At 39.5% G+C, this 21306-nt stretch overlaps 1 protein-coding gene across 3 annotated transcripts in view; it reads left to right on the top strand.

Annotated features, from left to right (window-relative positions):
• Positions 1-21306, top strand: part of PTPRO (protein tyrosine phosphatase receptor type O) — a 275424-nt gene that overhangs the window by 181601 nt on the left and 72517 nt on the right. For all 3 annotated transcript variants that reach the window (XM_069585625.1, XM_069585624.1, XM_069585627.1), the window contains exons 8-12: positions 2977-3097; positions 3441-3634; positions 4947-5058; positions 10873-11024; positions 12455-12575. In XM_069585625.1, the coding sequence (XP_069441726.1) occupies positions 2977-3097; positions 3441-3634; positions 4947-5058; positions 10873-11024; positions 12455-12575 (700 nt within the window). The remainder of the gene's footprint in view (positions 1-2976; positions 3098-3440; positions 3635-4946; positions 5059-10872; positions 11025-12454; positions 12576-21306) is intronic.

Below are 21306 nucleotides of genomic sequence, written 5' to 3'. Positions count from 1 at the left end.
CCATTTTGCTTTTTTGCATTTCTTTTCCATGGGGATGGTCTTGATCCCTGTCTCCTGTAATGTCACGAACCTCAGTCCATAGTTCATCAGGCACTCTATCTATCAGATCTAGGCCCTTAAATCTATTTCTCACTTCCACTGTATAATCATAAGGGATTTGATTTAGGTCATACCTGAATGGTCTAGCGATTTTCCCTACTTTCTTCAATTTGAGTCTGAATTTGGTAATAAGGAGTTCATGATCTGAGCCACAGTCAGATCCTGGTCTTGTTTTTGTTGACTATATAGAGCTTCTCCATCTTTGGCTACAAAGAATATAATCAATCTGATTTCGGTGTTGACCATCTGGTGATGTCCATGTGTAGAGTCTTCTCTGATGTTTTTGGAAGAGGGTGTTTGCTATGCCCAGTGCATTTTCTTGGCAGAACTCTATTAGCCTTTGCCCTGCTTCATTCCGCATTCCAAGGCCACATTTGCCTGTTACTCCAGGTGTTTCTTGACTTCCTACTTTTGCATTCCAGTCCCCAATAATGAAAAGGACATCTTTTGGGGGTGTTAGTTCTGAAAGGTCTTGTAGGTCTTCATAGAACCATTCAACTTCAGCTTCTTCAGTGTTACTGGCTGGGGCATAGACTTGGATTACTGTGATATTGAATGGTTTGGCTTGGAAACAAACAGAGATCATTCTGTCATTTTTGAGATTGCATCCAAGTACTGCATTTCAGACTCTTTTGTTGACCATGATGGCTACTCCATTTCTTCTAAGGGATTCCTGCCCAGAATAGTAGATATAATGGTCATCTGAGTTAAATTGGCCCATTCCAGTCCATTTTAGTTCGCTGATTCCTAGAATGTCAATGGTCACTCTTGCCATCTCCTGTTTGACCACTTCCAATTTGACTTGATTCATTGACCTGACATTCCAGGTTCCTATGCAATATTGCTCTTTACAGCATCGGACCTTGCTTCTATCACCAGTCACATCCACAAATGGGTATTGTTTTTGCTTTGGCTCCATCCCTTCATTCTTTCTGGAGTTATTTCTCCACTGATCTCCAGTAGCATATTGGGCACCTACTGACCTGGGGAGTTCCTCTTTCAGTATCCTATCATTTTGCCTTTTCATACTGTTCATGGGGTTCTCAAGGCAAGAATACTGAAGTGGTTTGCCATTCCCTTCTCCAGTGGACCACATTCTGTCAGACCTCTTCACCATGCCCACCTGTCTTGGGTTGCCCCACGCAGCATGGCTTAGTTTCATTGAGTTAGACAAGGCTGTGGTCCTAGTGTGATAGATTGGCTAGTTTTCTGTGATTATGGTTTCAGTGTGTTTGCCCTCTGATGCCCAATTGCAATACCTACTGTCTTGGGTTTCTCTTACCTTGGGTGTGGGGGATCTCTTCACTGCTGCTCCAGCAAAGTGCAGCCACTGCTCCTTACCTTGGACAAGGAGTATCTCTTCACTGAAGCCCCTCTGGACCTTGAACGTGGAATAGTCCTTTTAGGCTCTCTGGTCCCTGCATAGCCACTGCTCCTTGGACATGGGGTAGCTCCTCCCGGCCACCGCCCCTGACCTCGGATGTGGGGTAGCTCCTCCCGGCTGCCGCCCCTGACCTTGCACGTGGGGTAGCTCCTCTCACCCGCACTCTGTGCGCCGTCACAGCGCCCCCCCCCCCCATGCTCTGCACGCCATCACAGCGGCCCGCGCATGTTTACAATGGTTGTTAAATTTAAAGGAAAAGTCTGGAGCAATATTTATGGTATAACACCTGTATGGCTCAATTCTTAATTGTTTATGGATATATGTATCATAGAAGGTCTAGAAGACTGCCCGCCAAAATGTGGGAAGTGGTGAGAGGACACCAGAAAGACTACAAATTGACCTCATTTGCTCTTCTATAGTGTGACCAGTTTTAACAATGAGGACTATTAGTTTTATCACTTAAAATGTGTTTTAAAGAAATAATACAGTGCTAGAATAAATCCCATTTGATCATGGTATATGATCCATTTTATGTATTGTTGAATTCAGTTTGCTAATATTTTGTTGAGAATTTTTGCATCTATAGTCATCAAAGATATTAGCCTGTAATTTTCTCTCTTGATTTTGGTATCAGGGTAATGGTAGTCTTGTACAATGAATTTGAGAATGTTCTATCTTCTTCAATTTTTGGAATAGTTTGAGAAAGATAGGTATTAACTTTTCTTTATATATTTGGCAGAATTTCCCTGTGAAACTGTCCAATCCTGGACTTTTGCTTGCTGGGAGATTTTATTTTATTACAAATTCAGTTTCACTACTAGTGATCAGTCTGTTCCGGTTATTCTTCTTAATTCAGTCTTGGCAGGTTGCCACAGTAGCCTTGTAAAGTGCTTGCTGCTGTGTCTTGGTGCTTGGCCCATATCATGGAGTGGAGGTCATAATGCTAGGCTTCCAGTCCCAACACTGATCCGAATATGTGACCTTGGCTATTCTCTAGCTTTACCTTCTTGATCTACTGAATGAGAAATTTGGACTAGATAATCTCTGAGGTCGTTTCCATCACTATAATTAGATATTTTATGCCTCTAAGTGTTGAGAGACTAAAGACATTCAAGCACTGATCTTTGTATGTAATCAGCTGACACTACAATTTAGGATGTCAGACCATCCTTATTTTATTGCTGATTTGATTTTGGTTAGAGGCTGATGTGTCTCTAGTGTACATAATTACAATTGACATTGACGGGTATAGAGCAGTTCCCAAGGCTTATTAAATCCAGCCATAGAATTTGAATGTTCTGGGTTCCCTTCAGCCTTCTCATAAACTATAAATCATCCTAATGTGGAAACTTGACCTTCCTCAGCATGAATAAAGGCTTCTGGATTTCAAAGGCATTTATGAGTTTGCAGTGTCCCTGAATACAATGTTATCCTCTGAGTCACACGCTGAAAACCCAGTTCTAAATAGATCTTATTGGGTGTTTGGTTTAAAGGTGAACTCAAGCAAATCTATTATTGAAAATCTCGTTCCTGGTGCCCAGTACCAGGTTGTGATGTACCTAAGAAAAGGCCCTTTGATCGGACCACCTTCAGATCCTGTGACATTTGCTATTGGTAAGTTGCCAGCCACAAGAAAAATACCTTTATCAGGGTATTGTTTGGAGCGGTGCCATGTCTAACTTCGAGTCATTATCATCAGTTATGGGAGGTCCATACTTGTTCACCCAATATTTAACCTTCAGAGTAATTAATGACCACAATTGTATACCTGGAAGGCATCCTTAAGCATTCATTACTTAGGAAAAATAAAATCTCAGGCAAACATGGTTAGTTCTCAATGATTGTATCAAAATAGTGAAATACCTAGTCAGTCAGTAAGTAGGGATGTGAAGCCATTGTTAAGATACTAAACATTCCTTCTTGACTTTCTTTTTTCACTCCCCTCCCTTCTTCTTAGTTCCAACTGGAATAAAAGATTTGATGCTCTATCCCCTGGGTCCTACAGCAGTGGTTTTGAGCTGGACCAGACCTTACTTAGGAGTGTTCAGAAAATATGTGGTCGAAATGTTTTATTTCAACCCTACAACAATGACATCAGAATGGACAACCTACTATGAAATAGCAGCGACTGTCTCCTTAACTGCTTCAGTGGTAATTTTCCTTAACAAGCTGTCACATTTTCCTGTGTCAACATGCATTCACATACTAACTGTGTCTGAAAAAATTATTATGTCTGTAAACTAGATCATTTGTAAACACATGCAGGTAACTTGCTACTTTCAAGTTTGGGATTGTTTTAGCTCTTACTTTTATTTTTGTATTTTGAGAGAGAGAGAGAAAACTGTGTGAAACTGGCTTTCACTCTTAATTGAGTGTATTTGCTAATCCCCGTTTAGTAGACCTGTCACATGCTTGCTTCCTTGGTGGCTCAGCTGGTAAAGAATCTGCCTGCAATGTGGGAGACCTGTGTTGGATCCCTGGGTGGGGAAGATCCCCTGGAGGAGGGCATGGCAACCCACTCCAGTACTCTTTACCTAGAGAATCCCCATGGACAGAGGAGCCTGGTGGGCTATAGTCCATGGGGTCACAAAGAGTCGGACATCACTGAGCAACTAAGCACGTCACATGCTTATTGTTTCTTTCTGGTCCTAAAACAGAAAACACATTTTCCTTTAGTTATTCAGTAGTAAGTGGACACTTCTTAACTTGAGTGATGACTATTCTTGATCTCAACAAATCAGTTAAATACCTGCAATGTCAGACCATTAGCAATGTTCTTCAAATGAGCAGGTAAATATTGCTCTTTTGGAGACTGGAATAATTTTAGAAGTACAGGTTATCTACAGGTCACACAGAAAGCAAACAACTGTCCACTACTCAGCTGCCAGCTCTCATGATTGCCACCCAGTGTGAATACATGCTAACAGTCCAAGACGAGAGAATGTAGAATTGTGAAAGAGCACGTCTTAGAAATAGGAAGATGTGTCCATCCAGTGACTTACAAATAAGTACCAGTTCACTCGTGTAATTTAAAAAACTGCAAACGAAAACCCATTTTGAAACTATCTATATCTTCGAATAATTTTTTAAATTGTGTTAAATTTATGTGTATCATTTTATTTACATCTCACTTCATTCCAAAGAGAGTATTTTAATGGAAAATTTGAGAAGTACAAAATCAACTGTAGACAGTAAGGTTCCTCTGTCCATGGGATTTCCCAGGCAGCAATACTGGAGTGGGTTGCCATTTCCTTCTCCAGAGGATCTTCCCAACCCAGGGAATGAAGCAGCGTTTCCTGCATTGACAGGCGGACTCTTTACCACTGAGCCACCAGGGAGGCCTCCCAAAGGCACAGAAAGGAAATTAAAAATTACTCATTTTTTCATAGCCTAAGAGAAATATATAACTCTATTCCAAAAATGTGATTTTCCTTCTGGGCCTTTTTCTTCTTGCTTTTTTTAGAGGATAGCGAATCTGTTGCCAGCATGGTACTACAACTTTCGAGTTACCATGGTAACGTGGGGAGACCCGGAACTCAGCTGCTGTGACAGCTCCACTATAAGCTTCATAACAGGTGAGTGTGTGGGAAGTGGTCTCATGAGAGCACATGCCTATTTTGAGGGAGTTCTGAAGGGGCTCATCTCCAGAAAATGCCAGTCCTTCACCCAGGACCGATTGAACATCACTTTCATGGAAGATTCTGCTGCTGCTGCTGCTGCTAAATCGCTTCAGTCGTGTCCAACTCTGTGCAACCCCATAGACGGCAGCCCCCCTGGCTCCTCTGTCCCTGGGATTCTCCAGGAAAGAACACTGGAGTGGGTTGCCATTTCCTTCTCCAATGCAGGAAAGTGAAAAGTGAAAGAGAAGTCACTCAGTCGTATCCAACTCTGTGTGACCTATAGACAGGCAGCCCACCAGGCTCCTCCGTCCATGGGATTTTCCAGGCAAGAGTACTGGAGTGGGGTGCCATTTCCTTCTCTGTTCATGGAAGATGATATACTTGATTCTGAAAGTTCATGATTTGTTTAAATGATAGCCTTTAAAAATTAAAATAGAATTTTTACTCTAAGTTACTGTCCTTGATTTCTTTTTATCCTGAGTCACTGCCCTTGATTTATGCACCACTGTTTGGAATTGATTAGAATTGAGATGTAACAGGCAGAGCTTTCAGCTTCACACCGCACTGAATTGATTTTATCCATTTGATAATTGTATTTGCTAGAGTGCCTCCATTTCCTTATTAATTAAGCCATTTGTAAAGTCACAGGCTGACTGCAGTATGGTCCATGGCAGGAATTAAAACAGGCTTGCAGACTTGTAGACTTGGGTGTGAGTCACAACTTTGCTGCCTTCTACCTGTAAACTCCAGCAATTCTTCTAAGCCTCAGGTTTTTTCAGTTGTAAAATAAGGATAATAATAGTATCTATTATCTGTTACTATTATCTATTATTACGTCCCAATTAAATAAGCTATTTAGCAAAATACATGGCCTAGACTTAAAGTACTTACAATACTGTTAGTGACGGATCCTCAGGACTTTAAATTATGTATTAATAGTTCACTATCATATGGCAGAGACAGCGGAGGTAGCAATAAAGAAGAAATTCAACCAAGAACAATAACCCTCGTTGTCTGAACTAGGACTGTTCAAGAACTTTTGATGGGACTGCAAAGCTGTCATTAGAGTTATACTGAGAAAAGAAAAATATTGTTTAGATGAAGAATCAGTTCAGTTCAGTTCATTTGCTCAGTCATGTCCGACTCTTTGCAACCCTATGAATTGCAGCACGCCAGGCCTCTCTGTCCATCACCAGCTCCTGGAGTTCACCCAAACTCTTGTCCATTGAGTCAGTGATGCCATCCAACCATCTCATCCTCTGTCGTCCCCTTTTCCTCCTGCCCCCAATCCCTCCCAGCATCAGAGTCTTTTCCAATGAGTCAACTCTTCGCATGAGGTGGCCAAAGTACTGGAGCTTCAGCTTTAGCATCATTCCTTCCAAAGAAATCCCAGGGTTGATCTCCTTCAGAATGGACTGCTTGGATCTCCTTGTAGTCCAAGGGACTCTCAAGAGCCTGCTCCAACACCACAGTTCAAAAGCATCAATTCTTCGGCACTCATCTTTCTTCACAGTCCAACTCTCACATCCATACATGACCACTGGAAAAACCATAGCCTTGACTAGACAGACCCTTGTTGGCAAAGTAATGTCTCTGCTTTTGAATATGCTATCTAGGTTGGTCATAACTTTCCTTCCCAGGAGTAAGCGTCTTTTAATTTCATGGCTGCAGTCACCATCGGCAGTGATTTTGGAGCCCAAAAAAATAAGTCTGACACTGTTTCCACTGTTCCCCCATCTATTTCCCATGAAGTGATTGGGCCAGATGCCATGATCTTAGTTTTCTGAATGTTGAGCTTTAAGCTAACTTTTTCACTCTCCTCTTTCACTTTCATCAAGAGGCTTTTTAGTTCCTCTTCGCTTTCTGCCATAAGGGTGGAAACTTTGTCAAAATATTTCCCTCACTGGACAGCTAGTTTTATAGGCTTGAGATGTATCAATTAAAAAACAATGGAAAGATAGTGATCTTGTGGATTCTTAGACAGTTAGCTGACATAGTTCACTGCTTTTCTTTATTGGCCGATGTCTGGTACTTCCTTTGTTCCAGATGTTAACAGTAATATTACGGTAGAAAAGTGAAAGGCCACCCTAAAAAGAGAAAATGCCAATTATTTGACAAGCCCTGTGTTAGGCTTTTTGACTGCATTAATAATCACCAATTTAATTATAATTAAACTTTACTGTGTCAGTAGTTCATACACAGCTTGATTGAGATAAGTGGTCTGAGAATGCTCTTTCCTTGTCAGAAGGAGCAGCTGTCTAGAAAAAGCCCAGACTTCACATCTGATCACTTATTGAGCAGATCTGACCTTGCTAATTTCCAGCTACAGATCTTTAAGCAAATTAACTTAAGGATCCTGAATTTCTATTTTCTCACAGGTAAGACTGAAAATATTGCCTAACAGGTGGCTAATTGGACAAAACTAACTGTCTTAGAACTCACTGCAGTGCCGGGAAACTGCCTGGACAGAGGCTCTGCGGTGTCTCCCAGGAGTGACATCAGAAATGAAGTACTAATAGGATTTGGAGTTCTGGACACAAGTGCTTTAGGCGTGCCTTTCAAAGCTGGAACCACCTGGGAATAGGCGGACATCATGAGATAACTGTTTAGGTGGACAAAGCAAGTCTGCATACATAAACTTTGATTAGTAAGCAAGCTACTTGCCTAAGTGAGCACTCTGTTGTCTCCAGTGAATTGATCTTTGGGAATTTCTGATTTTTTCCTGGGATCAACTATTAAGTCATGCTGACACTGGCAGTCCACAGTCTTACCTAAGCATATTGACACAGATGGCTTCAATTTCCATATCTATATAACGGGTATAGGGACTTCCCTGGTGGTCCAGTGGCTAAGACTCCATTGCTCCCTCCCAATGCAGGGAATTCAGGTTGCATCCCTGGTCAGGGAACTAGATCCCACATGCCCCAGCTAAAGATCCCATGTGCTGCAACTGAGACCCAGGGCAGTCAAATAAATTAACAAATAATTTTAAATGGGCATGATAATACCTCACAGGGTAGTGTGAGAATTAAATCATGTAATCTAAATTGTTATTAAAACATATATGTACCTGAGCTTTATTTTTATAACTATATCTAAAACTATTTGAAATTTTAGCCTTTTTCGGGGTGAGGGGAGCTTTCTTCCCTCATTTCAATTTTAAAGCAAATAAAGATCTGATACTTCACTTTCATATGCTTTTTAATCATAATCCAAATTGACAAATTGTGTAGTATAAAAGGAAATAGGAATAAAATATTTTAATAAGGTCTGATTTGTTAGGCCCTCAAGTCTACCATCTATCAAGCAACTTGTCTGCAAGTCGAGTTCATAATTATACTAGTGTACCAAGTAATGTTTAATAAACAAATAGTGACATCTGGTGGTCTTTCAGCAACACACTGGATTTGAAAGCAACAACACGAAGGAGAATGATCTGAAGACTTAGTACTTGTGATGGGGAGACGTATATGTCTGGCTTTGTAATTTTATTTTTTTAACTCTTTATTTTGTATTGGGGTATAGCCAATTAACAATGTCGTGATAGTTTCAAGTGAACAGCAAGGGAACTCAGCCATATTTGTACATATATCCATTCTCCACCCAAACTCCCCTCCTTTCCAAGCTGCCACATAAGCAGAGTTCCATGTGCTATACAGCAGGTCCTTGTTGGTTATCTATTTTAAATATAGCAGTGTGTACATGTCCATCCCAAACTCCCTGTTATTTTGAATATGTTTCTTGTCTTCACTCAAATTAGAACATGAAAATATACCCTTTGAAGAAGCATTAAGCATAGGTACTTGTAAATAATGAAGTATGTAGAAATATGTTAAGCCAGGGTTATTATGCTTAATTAGAATTTTCTGCATTATGAAATAGGTTTGTGCCATTTGTTATAGATATTGTTGACAATTTAAAATTTTCATTGTCAAACATATAGAAATGCTATTCATACACAGTATGAAATGGAAATGTGTTTTTTACTCTGTTAAAATCTCTTCAGTAAATAATTATTTCTGAATACATAGATATGAATGTTCATTATCTGTATTAGGGCATGTTGAAAAAATGTCTTTTTTTCAATTACGATTTATTATTTTATTTGTTTACTTTTGGCTGTCCTGGGTCTCTGCTGCTGCACGCAGGCTTTCTTAGTTGCAGTGAGCGGAGCTACTCTTCATTGCAGTGTGTGGGCTTCTTATTGCAGTGGCCTCACTTGTGGATCATATGTTCTAGGGGCATGGGCTCAGTAGTCATGGCATTTGGGCTTAGTTGCTCCCCAGAATGTGGGATCTTCCTGGACCGGGGATCAAACTCATTTTTCCTGCATTGGCAGGTGGATTCTTTACCACTGAGCCACCAGGGAAGCCCCTAAATAAGTCTTTTTTAATGTGTAGAAATTCTCCTCTAACCATTAGTTGATTTGGGGCTGAATCCTGCAAAGAACATTTGCTTAGCTATCTTTCAAGATCACATGGAATTTAAATTCAACTGTGTATGTGTTTGTTCAAATCTTCAGAATTATCAGTTACTCTTAAAAACAATTAAAGTATGCTTTCAGAACTTATGTATTACAAAGCTTGTGATAAACTCTCGTCCCCTACTGGAATTCTTAAAAATTTAAATGTGTAAGATTATACAATAAATTAATAAACTTGGTATTAGAATTTAGCTTTGAAGCATGATTTTCAAAATCCTTTCCTTCCTTTCTTTAATACTTGCTTCAGCAACTTTATTTAGAGCCCTACCTTCCACAAAGCACACTGTCAGTGCCATTGGCTTGTAATCTTTTGGACATATTATTTAGTTTTCTGTTCCTTTACTCATTGATCCTACTGTCTATCCTGTAAACTTCTTTGCTGCCACAATAAAAAAGATTTATTTTTACAGGACCCCAGAGTTTTCAGTACTGCTTGGAAAATAAGTCTGCCAGTGCCTAATAATATTAATTTATTGATGCAGCAACAAATTAACAGAACAACTGACCCAAACAAGTTAATGTTTTAGTAATCTTATAACTGAAATTTTTGTAAAAAAGCATGCTCTCCTCAGGCATAGTTGAGTCTGGCTGTCTTGGGTCTGAGCCACGCAAGGCAACATCCCACAGAACAACTGCCCACCTCATACCGTCCAACTTCACTATATTACAGACATGTCCACGAGTCCCCAGGACTATCATGCGTGCTGTTGTGCATGTATGCTAAGCCACTTCAGTTGTGTTCTAACTCTTTGCAATGCTATGGACTGTAGCCCACCTAGTTCCTTTGTCTATGGGATTCTCCATGCAAGAATACTGGAGTGGGCTGCTATGACCTCCTCCAGAAGACCTTCCTGCCCCAGGAATGAAACTCCCATCTCTTATGCCTCCTGCATTGCCAGGTGGGTTCTTTACCACTAGTGCCACTTGGGAAGTCCATCATGAGGTGCGAATTTTAATTCTTTAAACTCTGTGTAGAGTTTGGTTTCCCTGGTGGCTCAGACGGTAAAGAATCTGCCTGTAATGTGGGAGACCTGGATTTGATCCCTCTGGGGATCCCTTTGGGAAGATCCCCTGGAGGAGGGCATGGCAACCCACTTCAGTATTATTGCCTGGAGAATCCCCATAGATGTAGGAGCCTGGCAGGCTGCAGTCCATAGAGTCACAAAGAGTTGGACACGACTGAGTAACTAAGCACAAGCTCTGTATGGGATTTCATGTTCTATTGATAAGTTCTTTAATTACCAGTAGTCTACTAAATTAAAGTGTGTTTCTTTCCTCCATTGTAGCCCCAGTTGCTCCAGAAATCACATCTGTGGAATATTTCAACAGTCTGTTGTACATCAGTTGGATCTACGGGGATGACACCACAGACCTCTCCCATTCTAGAATGCTCCACTGGATGGTTGTTGCAGAAGGAAAGAAGAAGATTAAAAAGAGTGTATGTTTCTTTGAGTCCCAGTATTGGGCACCTGACATTTATTTGCATATACTATTGAAAATCATGAAGCAAACATTTACTGAGACATTAAACAAGTGTTTGCACACCGATTAGCACTGTTTTTGGTTCTGGAGATTGTGCGTGTGTGTGTGTGTGTGTGTGTGTGTGTGTGTGTGTGTGTGCGCGCGCGCGCATGCGCAGGCTCAGTTGTGTCCAGTTCTTGCAACCCCAAAGACTGCGGCCCGCCAGGCTCCTCTGTCTGTGGAATTTTCCGGGCAAGAATACTGGAGTGGGTTGCCATTTCCTCCTCTAGGGGATCTTAGAATCTGCTCTCTCTTGAGTGTCCTATATTGGCAGGCAGGTTTTTGTTTGTTTGTTTGTTTGTTTTTTACCACTAGCACCACCTGAGCAGCCTCTCTGGAGATAGGATACTGAACAAAACTGAAGTCCTTCTTTCACAGAGCTTACCTTTCAATTTTTAATAATTGTAATTGTTGTAATTGATTTCACCTATATTTAAAGTTATGATTTGAGCTTTTTCTTCATAATACCAAACATTTTCAAGAAAATCACAGTATTTTCACTTTTTTCTCTATATGTCCCTAACACCCTCAATATTTGGAGACTTTGGAAGTATTGATTTCTCTCCTCGTTTATTTAGCTTTTTGACATTGTGTTAGTTAGGGTACCAACTAAACAATTGAAATAAAAATTTTTTTTAAGATTGTGGTTTAAAAAATATCAACATCTATATCTCTCTCAAGGTGCCCAGGACTAAAAGGGTACCTCTGCCATGAGAGATTATTCAAGAGTCAAGATTTGTTCTATTTTGCTGCTCCATCTGCCCCTGCGTATAGTCATCACCTGCATAGGTTAACTCCGTTCAGTTTACTGCCACATTCCAGCCCGCAGGAAGGGAAAAAGAGAGGATGTGGAGGCCCAGCACTTAAAAGGTGTGAACAAAACTCTAAGTTGACCATGGGACTTCCTCTTACAATCCATTGATTGGAATTGAGTCACATGGTCCCCACTATCAATATTAGAAACTGGGAAATGTAGTCTTTAGTTAAGAGGCCAGGTGTCTGTGGATATGGGTAAGTTTCTTCTGAGCTTCTCAGCTTGAGCTGAGCAATGTTCTTATTTTTGCAACCCAGCAATTGCTTTTTCTAAAATTTGCTGTGAATGCAAGAGGGACAAAAAAAAAAAAATTCATAGTAATACCTACTCCAAACAATGGAATTAATCACAAAAAATGTTCTGATCTGTGTTGTGCTTATTTAGAGCTACCTTGTATTTGGCTCAGTTGAGAAATTTGTATAATTTTCAGAGGAAATAACATATCCATAGGTTTAATCAGCTGTAGACTGCAGCACAGAACAGAGATAGGATGTCTGTGATAGCCCTACAGCTTGATTTTGGTGATCTTGCAGGTAACACGCAATGTCATGACTGCAGTTCTCAGCCTGCCTCCTGGAGATATCTACAATCTCTCTGTAACTGCTTGCACAGAGAGAGGAAGTAACACCTCCATGCTCCGTCTTGTCAAGCTAGGTAAGAAGAGAACACAGGTGTGTGTGTGTGCAAATAATCATGCTGGAGGACTAGTGTTTGTATCTCTTGGTTTAGCATGGTCTTCTCAACTCAAAGAAAAGGAAAAAACTGGTTCAGTGTCTTTTATAAATGCAAAAAAGACTTTATCAAAAAAGTACATTCAACATGTGTTTCTGTGAGGACAGTGTCTACTGTGTTGGGAGAAGGGAGTTCATTGTCCATAATATTAGAAGAACCACAGAGTCTTAGGATTTTAGAGATGGAAGGACCTTAGGTATTATCTAGTGCGATATTCTCAACCCTATCAGATACTATTTCCCTTTTACATAAATAAAGCTAAACTTCATAGATAAAATAATCCACATATTGATTTTTCAAATTTGATGTAGCATCCTAACTCTAAGATAAAATCAAGATAAAAGGACAATAATTTATAAAAAAAAAAACCATGGATTCCCTATGTATGTGTTCAGATACAGAATTAAAGATTTTAAAATTAAAAAAAAATAAAATTAAAATAAATAAATAAATAAAAATTTAAAAAGTCATAATGGGACTACTTGATGACTACATACAATGAAAATAAATAAATATGAGTTTGTAGGAAGTAACAAGAACTGTAATTCTTCCATACAAGAAGGATAAAAATAAAGGAATGAACAAATTTGTATTAACTCATTTATTACTATTAATTAAAAATAAATAACTGTCAAGCTTAAGTGCAGTTGGGCCCTACAATAAAAACTAGAGTTAGGAGAAATATTAAGAGAGTAGATATATTTCCTTATGATGAAAGAAAGTGGAAAATAATGTTGGTTAGAGTGGGATAACATGCTAAGGAGAATGATGGGCTATAAGGGAAAATGAGGAAAGTATCCTCTTACAAATGAGCTGGAACTTATTGCATGGTGTTAAAATAATTATATTATGAAAAGCAACTGGGAAGTGACACTATGTAATGCAAAACACATCTTCTACATTCAAAATATCATGTGTTAAAATATTTAGTTTCTGGTACTTAAAGGGACCTCAGAGATGATATCCTATAATTGGCAAAAGAGAACATATTGGCAAAAAGTTGGGTGGTAGACTTCTTGGGCAGTGTCAGCTTAAGGATGATAACCCCAAAATAAATGCACATCAATACACAATTTTTACAGCAGAGACCTCATCATTATAATAGTTGAAAATAAAGTCTATACATGACTAGATGTCATGAAATCATTTAGTGATCAATAAAAATATTGAATAATTACACTGTACACTGAAACTAATGCAATACAATATTGTATATCAATTATAATTCAATAAAAAATAAATTTACATATAGAGTGGCAATAAAAATATTTTCAAAACACTTAGTGCAACTTACCGACATCATCATTTCAGATGTCTGCCAGCTTGTACTCTGTGTCTGTCCATAAAAATCTCAAATCATCTCTGTTATTACTATGTTCATATGTACTGCTATAAGTGAAGAATGAACCAGGGTGATTTAGTAGCAGCTTGAATACCAGGATCAGTAGTGCTGTCAGCAATGCTTTAGAAACACTTGGAAAATCTGAAACAAAACAAAACACAATATTTTCTCAGATTATCCGCTAGTTGCATTTTCTCTATAATTCAGTGCACAAGACATTAAGTTTTAAATCTTTTTTGTCTCCTATTTGCTGTGATAAAAACTAAACTCTTGCACTGAAAACATTTAGAATTAAATAGATAATTGAAAATGCATGGTGTACTAAATAGACAATATGGGCAGTAAATTATTGAGTAGTTTTTCAGTATCATTTTTAAAAATTTATTGAAGTTCAGTTGATTAACAATGTTGTGTTAGTTTCAGGTGTCCTGCTAAGTGATTCAGGCATACATATACATATATTCATTCTTTTTCAGATTCTTTACCCATATAGATTATTAAGAATATTGAGTAGACTTTTCTGTGCTATATAGTAGGTCCTTGTTGGCTATTTATCTTATATATAGCAGAGTGTGTTTGTTAATTCCAAGCTCTTAACTTATCCCTCCCCTTCCCCACATTTTCCTTTCAGTAACTATAGCTTTGTTTTCTAAAACCATGAGTATGTTTCTGTTTTTCAAATAAGTTCATTTATAGCATTTGTAAATTCAATTCCACCTATAAGTGATATCACATGATTTGTCTTTCTCTTCCTGACTTACCTAGTTTAGAATGATAATTTTTTTCCAATATTAATTGTGCGATAAAGTACTTGTAATTATATTTATAATGAATTTATTCTGGTGGCAAAATTAAAAGTTTATGTGGAATGTGGAACATGGGACAATTTTTCTCTTTGCAACTTTCTTGATCATAGAAAGACATCTAGAATTTCTGAGCCCTGCCCACAGAAGTCTGACTGACTGTGACTTTGTGATCTTTTGTGACCGCTAAAAACATTTCTGCAAATTTCCAAGCACCCTCAAGGGGGCTCTACTTCTCCTATCAAGACTCATGAAAGTGAAAGTGAAGTAGCTCAGTCGCGTCCGACTTTTTGCAACCCCATGGATTGTAGCCTACCAGGCTTCTCCGTCCCTGTGATTTTCCAGGCAAGGGTACTGGAGTGGGTTGCCATTTCCTTCTCCAGCACTCATCAAGGCTCATGAGTCAAGTTCAATCTTTCTTGCACTGCCCACGATCTACTCCTCCCTAGCTTTTACTTTTCACTTTTGTGCACTGGAGAAGGAAATGGCAACCCACTCCAGTGTTCTTGCCTGGAGAATCCCAGGGACAGCGGAGCCTGGTGGCCTTCATAGTCCAGTCTATGGGGTCACATAGAGTCGGACATGACTGAAGCGACTTAGCAGCAGCAGCAGCAGCAGTCTATACTTGAATTTCAGGAATGTGGAGATCACCAGTTTCCAACACTAGATGATCTATTTATTAAGAAAAAAGTCATCTGCTTAGCAATTCCAACCATTATCTCTGATTTTTTTTAATTTAATTTATTTATTTTAGTTGGAAGCTAATTACTTTACAATATTGTGGTGGTTTTTGCCATACATTGACATGAATCAGCCAAGGGTATACATGTGTCCCCCCGTCCCAACACGCCCCCCACCTCCCTCCCCATCCCATCCCTCTGGGTTGTCCCAGTGCACAGGCCCTGAATGCCTGCTTCAAGCATTGAACTTGGACTGGTCATCTATTTCACATATGGTAATATACATGTTTTAATGCTACTCTCTCAAATCATCCCACCCTTGCCTTCTCCCAGAGTCCAAAAGTCTGTTCTTTACATCTGTGTCTCTTTTGCTGTCTTACATATGATTTTTGTCTTCTGTACAAATGTTAGTTCAAAGTTTGCTTACAGGTAACTGGAATTACTTGAAGACTCAGCCTGTGTTCCCCAAGGCTTTCTCTTTCCAAGCTTCTAGATGCTTTCTCCAATTCATTTGATATGTTGGGCTCCCTTAAAGTAAAAGTTCAGGGGTGGTCTTCAAAGTAGCATTCAGTGGCCTATTGTTTTGCTGTCATTTTTACGTGACATTATGAATGACCTATGAAGTCTCAGGAATACGGGTTAAAGTCATAAACTGGAACCATTACACTCACACAAATAGGAGTGGGAGTAAGAAACTGTTTCCCAAACTTGCCATTGGGTTTTGAGCCTCCACGCTGCTGCTGCTGCTAAGTCACTTCAGTCGTGTCTGACTCTGTACAACCCCATAGACGACAGCCCACCAGGCTCCCCCATCCCTGGGATTCTCTAGGCAAGAACACTGGAGTGGGTTGCCATTTCCTTTTCCAATGCATGAAAGGGAAAAGTCAAAGTGAAGTCGCTCAGCCGTGCCCGACTCTTAGCAACCCCATGGACTGCAGCCCACCAGGCTCCTCCATCCATGGGATTTTCCAGGCAAGAGTACTGGAGTGGGGTGCCATTGCCTTCTCCTTGAGCCTCCATACCTCTCCATTAATGAACAGGATTGCCTATACCAATTTAGGAAGTTCCTTTAAATGTTTCAAGTAGGGAAGCAAGTTACCACAGCAGTTATTTCTAGTGAATCATTACCCTAGAATCAATCAGCTATTCCATGTTGGTATCTTAATATCAGACAGAATATTGCCTCAATCTTGTTCCTTTCTGAAAGCAAGACAATCTTTATATAATGTATGTGTCCTCAGCCTTTCTTTTCTGGAAACAAAATAACATACTTTTTATCCATTTGTTTAAAGGTCTATTTTCCATTCTGCTAATCACATTATTGTGTTTTATAAGCTATTTTAATTTTCTAAAGCACTTTGCCTTCTCTGCTCTAGATACTTAATAGGTATTTGTTGAATGGAAATGAAACTATAGACTTCAAAGTTGAAATTAGTATTATCAATAATATTTAACCAAAACAAGTTCCATCTTTCAGATAAGTGAAATATTTTGCTTTAGTAATAACTGAGTTGCAAGTTTTTTTTTTCACAAAACATCCATTCTTGCCATCTGAGGAAAGAAACCATTCTATAAGTGAATCCAGAACAATATAAATTAATCCAAAATGGTACACTACCAAAATTATCCAATTAGTATGTCATCAGTGGACATCCAGGAGAAGACAGTACTGCTAATGGTGCTGTTTACAAGGCTTTGAGCCAGTCATCCCATTAAGAATTTTAGATTGCCAAGAGTTTCATGGTACTACAATGGTAAATGATGGCAGTTCCCTTTGGTAGTCAACACAAATGTCAATCAAATCTGCATTAAGACTTGTCATTTTACAAGTACTCGTTGGTCTGCATGCAATCATGGCTTCAACCAGCAACCAGTCATAAATTCTAGTCTTGGTGAATCCACCTGGAGCTCTGGTGAAATGTTAGGAGTATTTGTAAGTTTATATCAGACAATCAGTTTTACAACTGAAAAAAACAGGAAAAGAAGGAAGGAAGGAGTGAGGGAAAGAAATAAGGATGAATAAAAAATAAGAATGAGATTCATAAAATAGATCCATGGTAATGTTGCTGGAAGAGGGACCTGAGAGTGGGCCCAAGAGTGGGCTCTTGTTTAACACTTGGAAATGAATTGTGGAGACACCCATGCTGACAAAGCAAGAGATTTTATTGGGAAACGGTGCCCAGGTGGTTAGGAATAGAGTAAGGGAAACTGGGAGAACTTCTCTGCCATGTGGCTCACAGTCTAGGGTTTTATGGTGATGGGGTTAGTTTCCGGGTTGTCTCTGGGCAATCATTCTGACTCAGGGTTCTTCCTAATGGCACACATATTGCTCAATCAAGATGAATTCCAGCAAGAAGGATCCTAGGAGGTTGGTGGGACATTTGGACTGAAATTTCTCCTTTTGGCCTTTTCTGAATTCTTCCAGTTGGTGGTAGCTTGTTAGTTCCATGTCCCTTACCAGGACCTTCTGTTGTAAGATAACTCATGCAAGTGGTTACTATGGTACCTGGCCTGGGTGGGTGGTCTCAGTCATTGGTTCCCCTAACAGTAATAGCATATCCATTCATTAATTTACTTAACAAATATATGCTGAGAAACTTCTAAGCACTGTTCAGATGCCAGACTTCTTATGTGTATGTGCTCAGTTGTGTCCGACTCTTTGCAACCCCCCTGGACTGTGGCTCACCAGGCCCCTCTGTCCATGGGATTCTCTAGACAAGAATACTGGAGTGGGCTGCCATTTCCTCCTCCCAGCAATCTTCCCAATCAAATCCAGGTCTCCCACATTGCAGGTAGATTCTTTACCTTCTGAACCACCAGGGAAGAGCATTAAAATAGGGCAGTACAATGCAGATGGCTTTCCAGTAAAAGCTTTCTCTGATGAAGCAATGAGAAGAGATCTGAATAACAAGAAAGGACCAGCCACGAAAAGGTTGGGCAAGAGCACCTGGGCAGAAAGAAGCAGGAGAATTCAGATTATATAGGATTATAAGGCTTGGAGTTGAGATTTTATTTTTAGGTGCATATGTGAAGTCATTTAGGGAATTAAACAAATAATCTGATATATTTAAAACAATCCTTCTGGTTGCTCAAGGGAGAAAGGATTTGGAGATCAAAAATAAAGGTAGGGAATCAGTTAAGGGGTGAGTCATCACTAGCCTTAAAAACAGCATTCTATTTCAAATAAGTACCCTGGGAAATGATGGTGACTTTGACCAAAATGGTAGGAAGTGAGATGGAGGGAGGTGGGCAGAATTCGGGAGCTGTTTTGAAGGTTGTGGCCACAGAACTTTCTGATGGGGTGAAAACAAGAAATGAGAGAAAGAGAAATTAAGAATGGCTCCTAGACTTTGCTCTTGAGCAACTAGGGTGGGGGTAGGGCAATTTATTGAGATTGAAAGGACTAGAAAAACTAGATGAGGAGTCACCTGGGCACAAGTTGAGAGGCAAGGATTCTTCCTCAGACATAAAAAAAATAAAAATAAAAAATGCAGTTGTCGAGTAAAGAGACTAGTGATATGTAGTGTTAGTGTTAGTCACTCAGCTGTGTCTGACTCTTTAAGACCCCATGGACTGTAGCCTGCCTTGCTCCTCTGCCATGGAATTCTCCAGGCAAGAATACTGGAGTGGGTTGCCATTTCCTCCTCCAGGAGATCTTCCCCACCCAGGGCTCGAACCTGGGTCTCCTACATTGCAAATTCTTTACCATCTGAATCACCAGGGAAGCCCATTGATATATGTATCTGGAGGTCAGGGGAGAATTCTAGGCTGGAAATATAAATTTGGGAGTGACTGAATAATTAGATACTAATTAAAAATAGAGAAAAAGAACTCTGGACTAGGCAAGAAGAGCTACCCCAGTATTTAGTGACTGAGCAGAGAAAGAGGAGATAGCAAGAGAAACCTGGAAGGAACAGGCAATAAAGTCAGAGAAAGGCAAAAAACTGTATGTACACCAACATTGTAAGAGTTCTGCTTTATCCTGACCACAGACGTGTTCAGACAGGTTCAAGGTAAGCACTCAGATAACTTTAGCTCTGGAAGAGATTTGGAAACAATTTGGTGTCATGTGCTCCCTTGGGCAAGCTGATATCTAGAGAAATCTGACCCATGTTACACACTGTTGAGCCTGGATCTAGGATCAGTACTTTTTAATCTGTTTAATGTTTTTAATTTATTTCTTGCCTCTTTCTGGATTGGGGGTGGATTTTTTCTAAAACTTCATGTTTCTATGAACACATTTAACAGAGCAGGGAAGAGCCTCACACCCATTCCTGTGGCTTTCTGTTCCTGTTTGGGAATTTGAGCATTGTGAAATTGGCTTGATTTCCTAAGTCCCAGTCATGAAAGTTTTTATATAGATTAGAAATCTTTAAAACATAATTTGACTATGGACACAAATATTAGGAATTGGAAGGGATATTTGAATCTTCTCACTTCTCCTATCTTTCTCTCTCTCTCTCACACACACACATCAAATTTCAATAGATTACAAATAATTATATCCATTTTGATGAAATGTAATTTCTGACTTTATAAGAGCCCAGCCATTGCAAGGTACTGGCCTTCTGAGTCTCATTCTTAGTTGAGAAAATGTGTTTAATTCTTGTGTTGAAGTCACTGAGTTTACAATTTTGGAAATAGTTACTTAGATATAGGCAGCTCTTATTTTTGGTAAGAAGTGACTGAAGTGTTGTGAGTCACAGCCAGCTGATGTCTAAGGTACCTTGCCCGGGCCACCCACTGCTGTCTGTGAATCCTCTTCCAATGAGTGATTACCTTGTTATCCCCCACCAAAACAAATAAGCAGGAGTGAGTTCAATAATAGGATGAATACATCTGTGTCAATGTGGCACAGAGAGGGGACAGGAAAATGGACGAATGAATGGATTGAAGGGAAGAAGGAAATGAGAAAGGAAAGAAAGTATGTGTATTATTTATATATATACATAGAGACAGATATTTTTATTTCGGTTTTCCTGGTGGCTCAGAAGGGAAAGAATCTGCCGGCAATGAAGGAGACCTGGTTTCAATCCCCAAGTCAGGACAATCCCCTGGAGAAGGAAATGAAAACCCACTCCAGTTTTCTTGCCTGGGAAATCCCCTGGACACAGAAGCCTGGTGGACCACAGTTCATCGGGTCACAAACAGTCAGACACAACTGAGCAACTAAGACTTTAGGTAGTTATTCTATTAATTTGGGGTAATTGTATGACTGTGGTGGCTGGCACAAAGTTTATCAAGTCAAACATACATACATATATATATATATATATATATATATATATATATATATACATATACACTACCAGTCAATTAGAAGCTAATAAAATAACTAAGGTACTCTACTTTTAAAAAATTAATTGATTCTATCAATAAATCTGTACTAAACATTTATTGTGTACTACACACTAATCTAGGTACTGATGATAGAGAAATGAACAAAGTTGACAAAAAATGTCTACCCTCATTCTCATGGAGAAAAAGAAATGATCAAATAAGCATAAGGATGTCAAGTGGTGATGAGTTTTGTGGAGAAAAATGAAGCAGGAAATGAGAAAGGAAAGGAAAGTTCTGGGCGACTGGAGGGATGCACTTTTTGCAGAAATGGAGATAGAGTAAGCTTTACAGTGAAGACGCTATTTCAGACAGATCCTGAGGCAGCTGTGGGAGGGATCTGGGCAGGAAACTGGGAGAAGTTATAAGAAGCAGCCATGTAGGGAAGGAGGGAGGAGGGTGGCTCAGGAAGGGGGGATACATGTGCACCCATGGCTGATTCATGTTGGTGTAATGAAAAATCCATCACAATAGTGTAAAGTAATTATCCT

Source organism: Ovis canadensis, chromosome 3, assembly GCF_042477335.2.
Source record: "Ovis canadensis isolate MfBH-ARS-UI-01 breed Bighorn chromosome 3, ARS-UI_OviCan_v2, whole genome shotgun sequence".
NCBI classification, from domain to species: Eukaryota; Metazoa; Chordata; class Mammalia; order Artiodactyla; family Bovidae; genus Ovis; species Ovis canadensis.
Note: the sequence above shows the minus strand (reverse complement) of the source record. Positions and strands in the feature narration are given on the sequence as shown.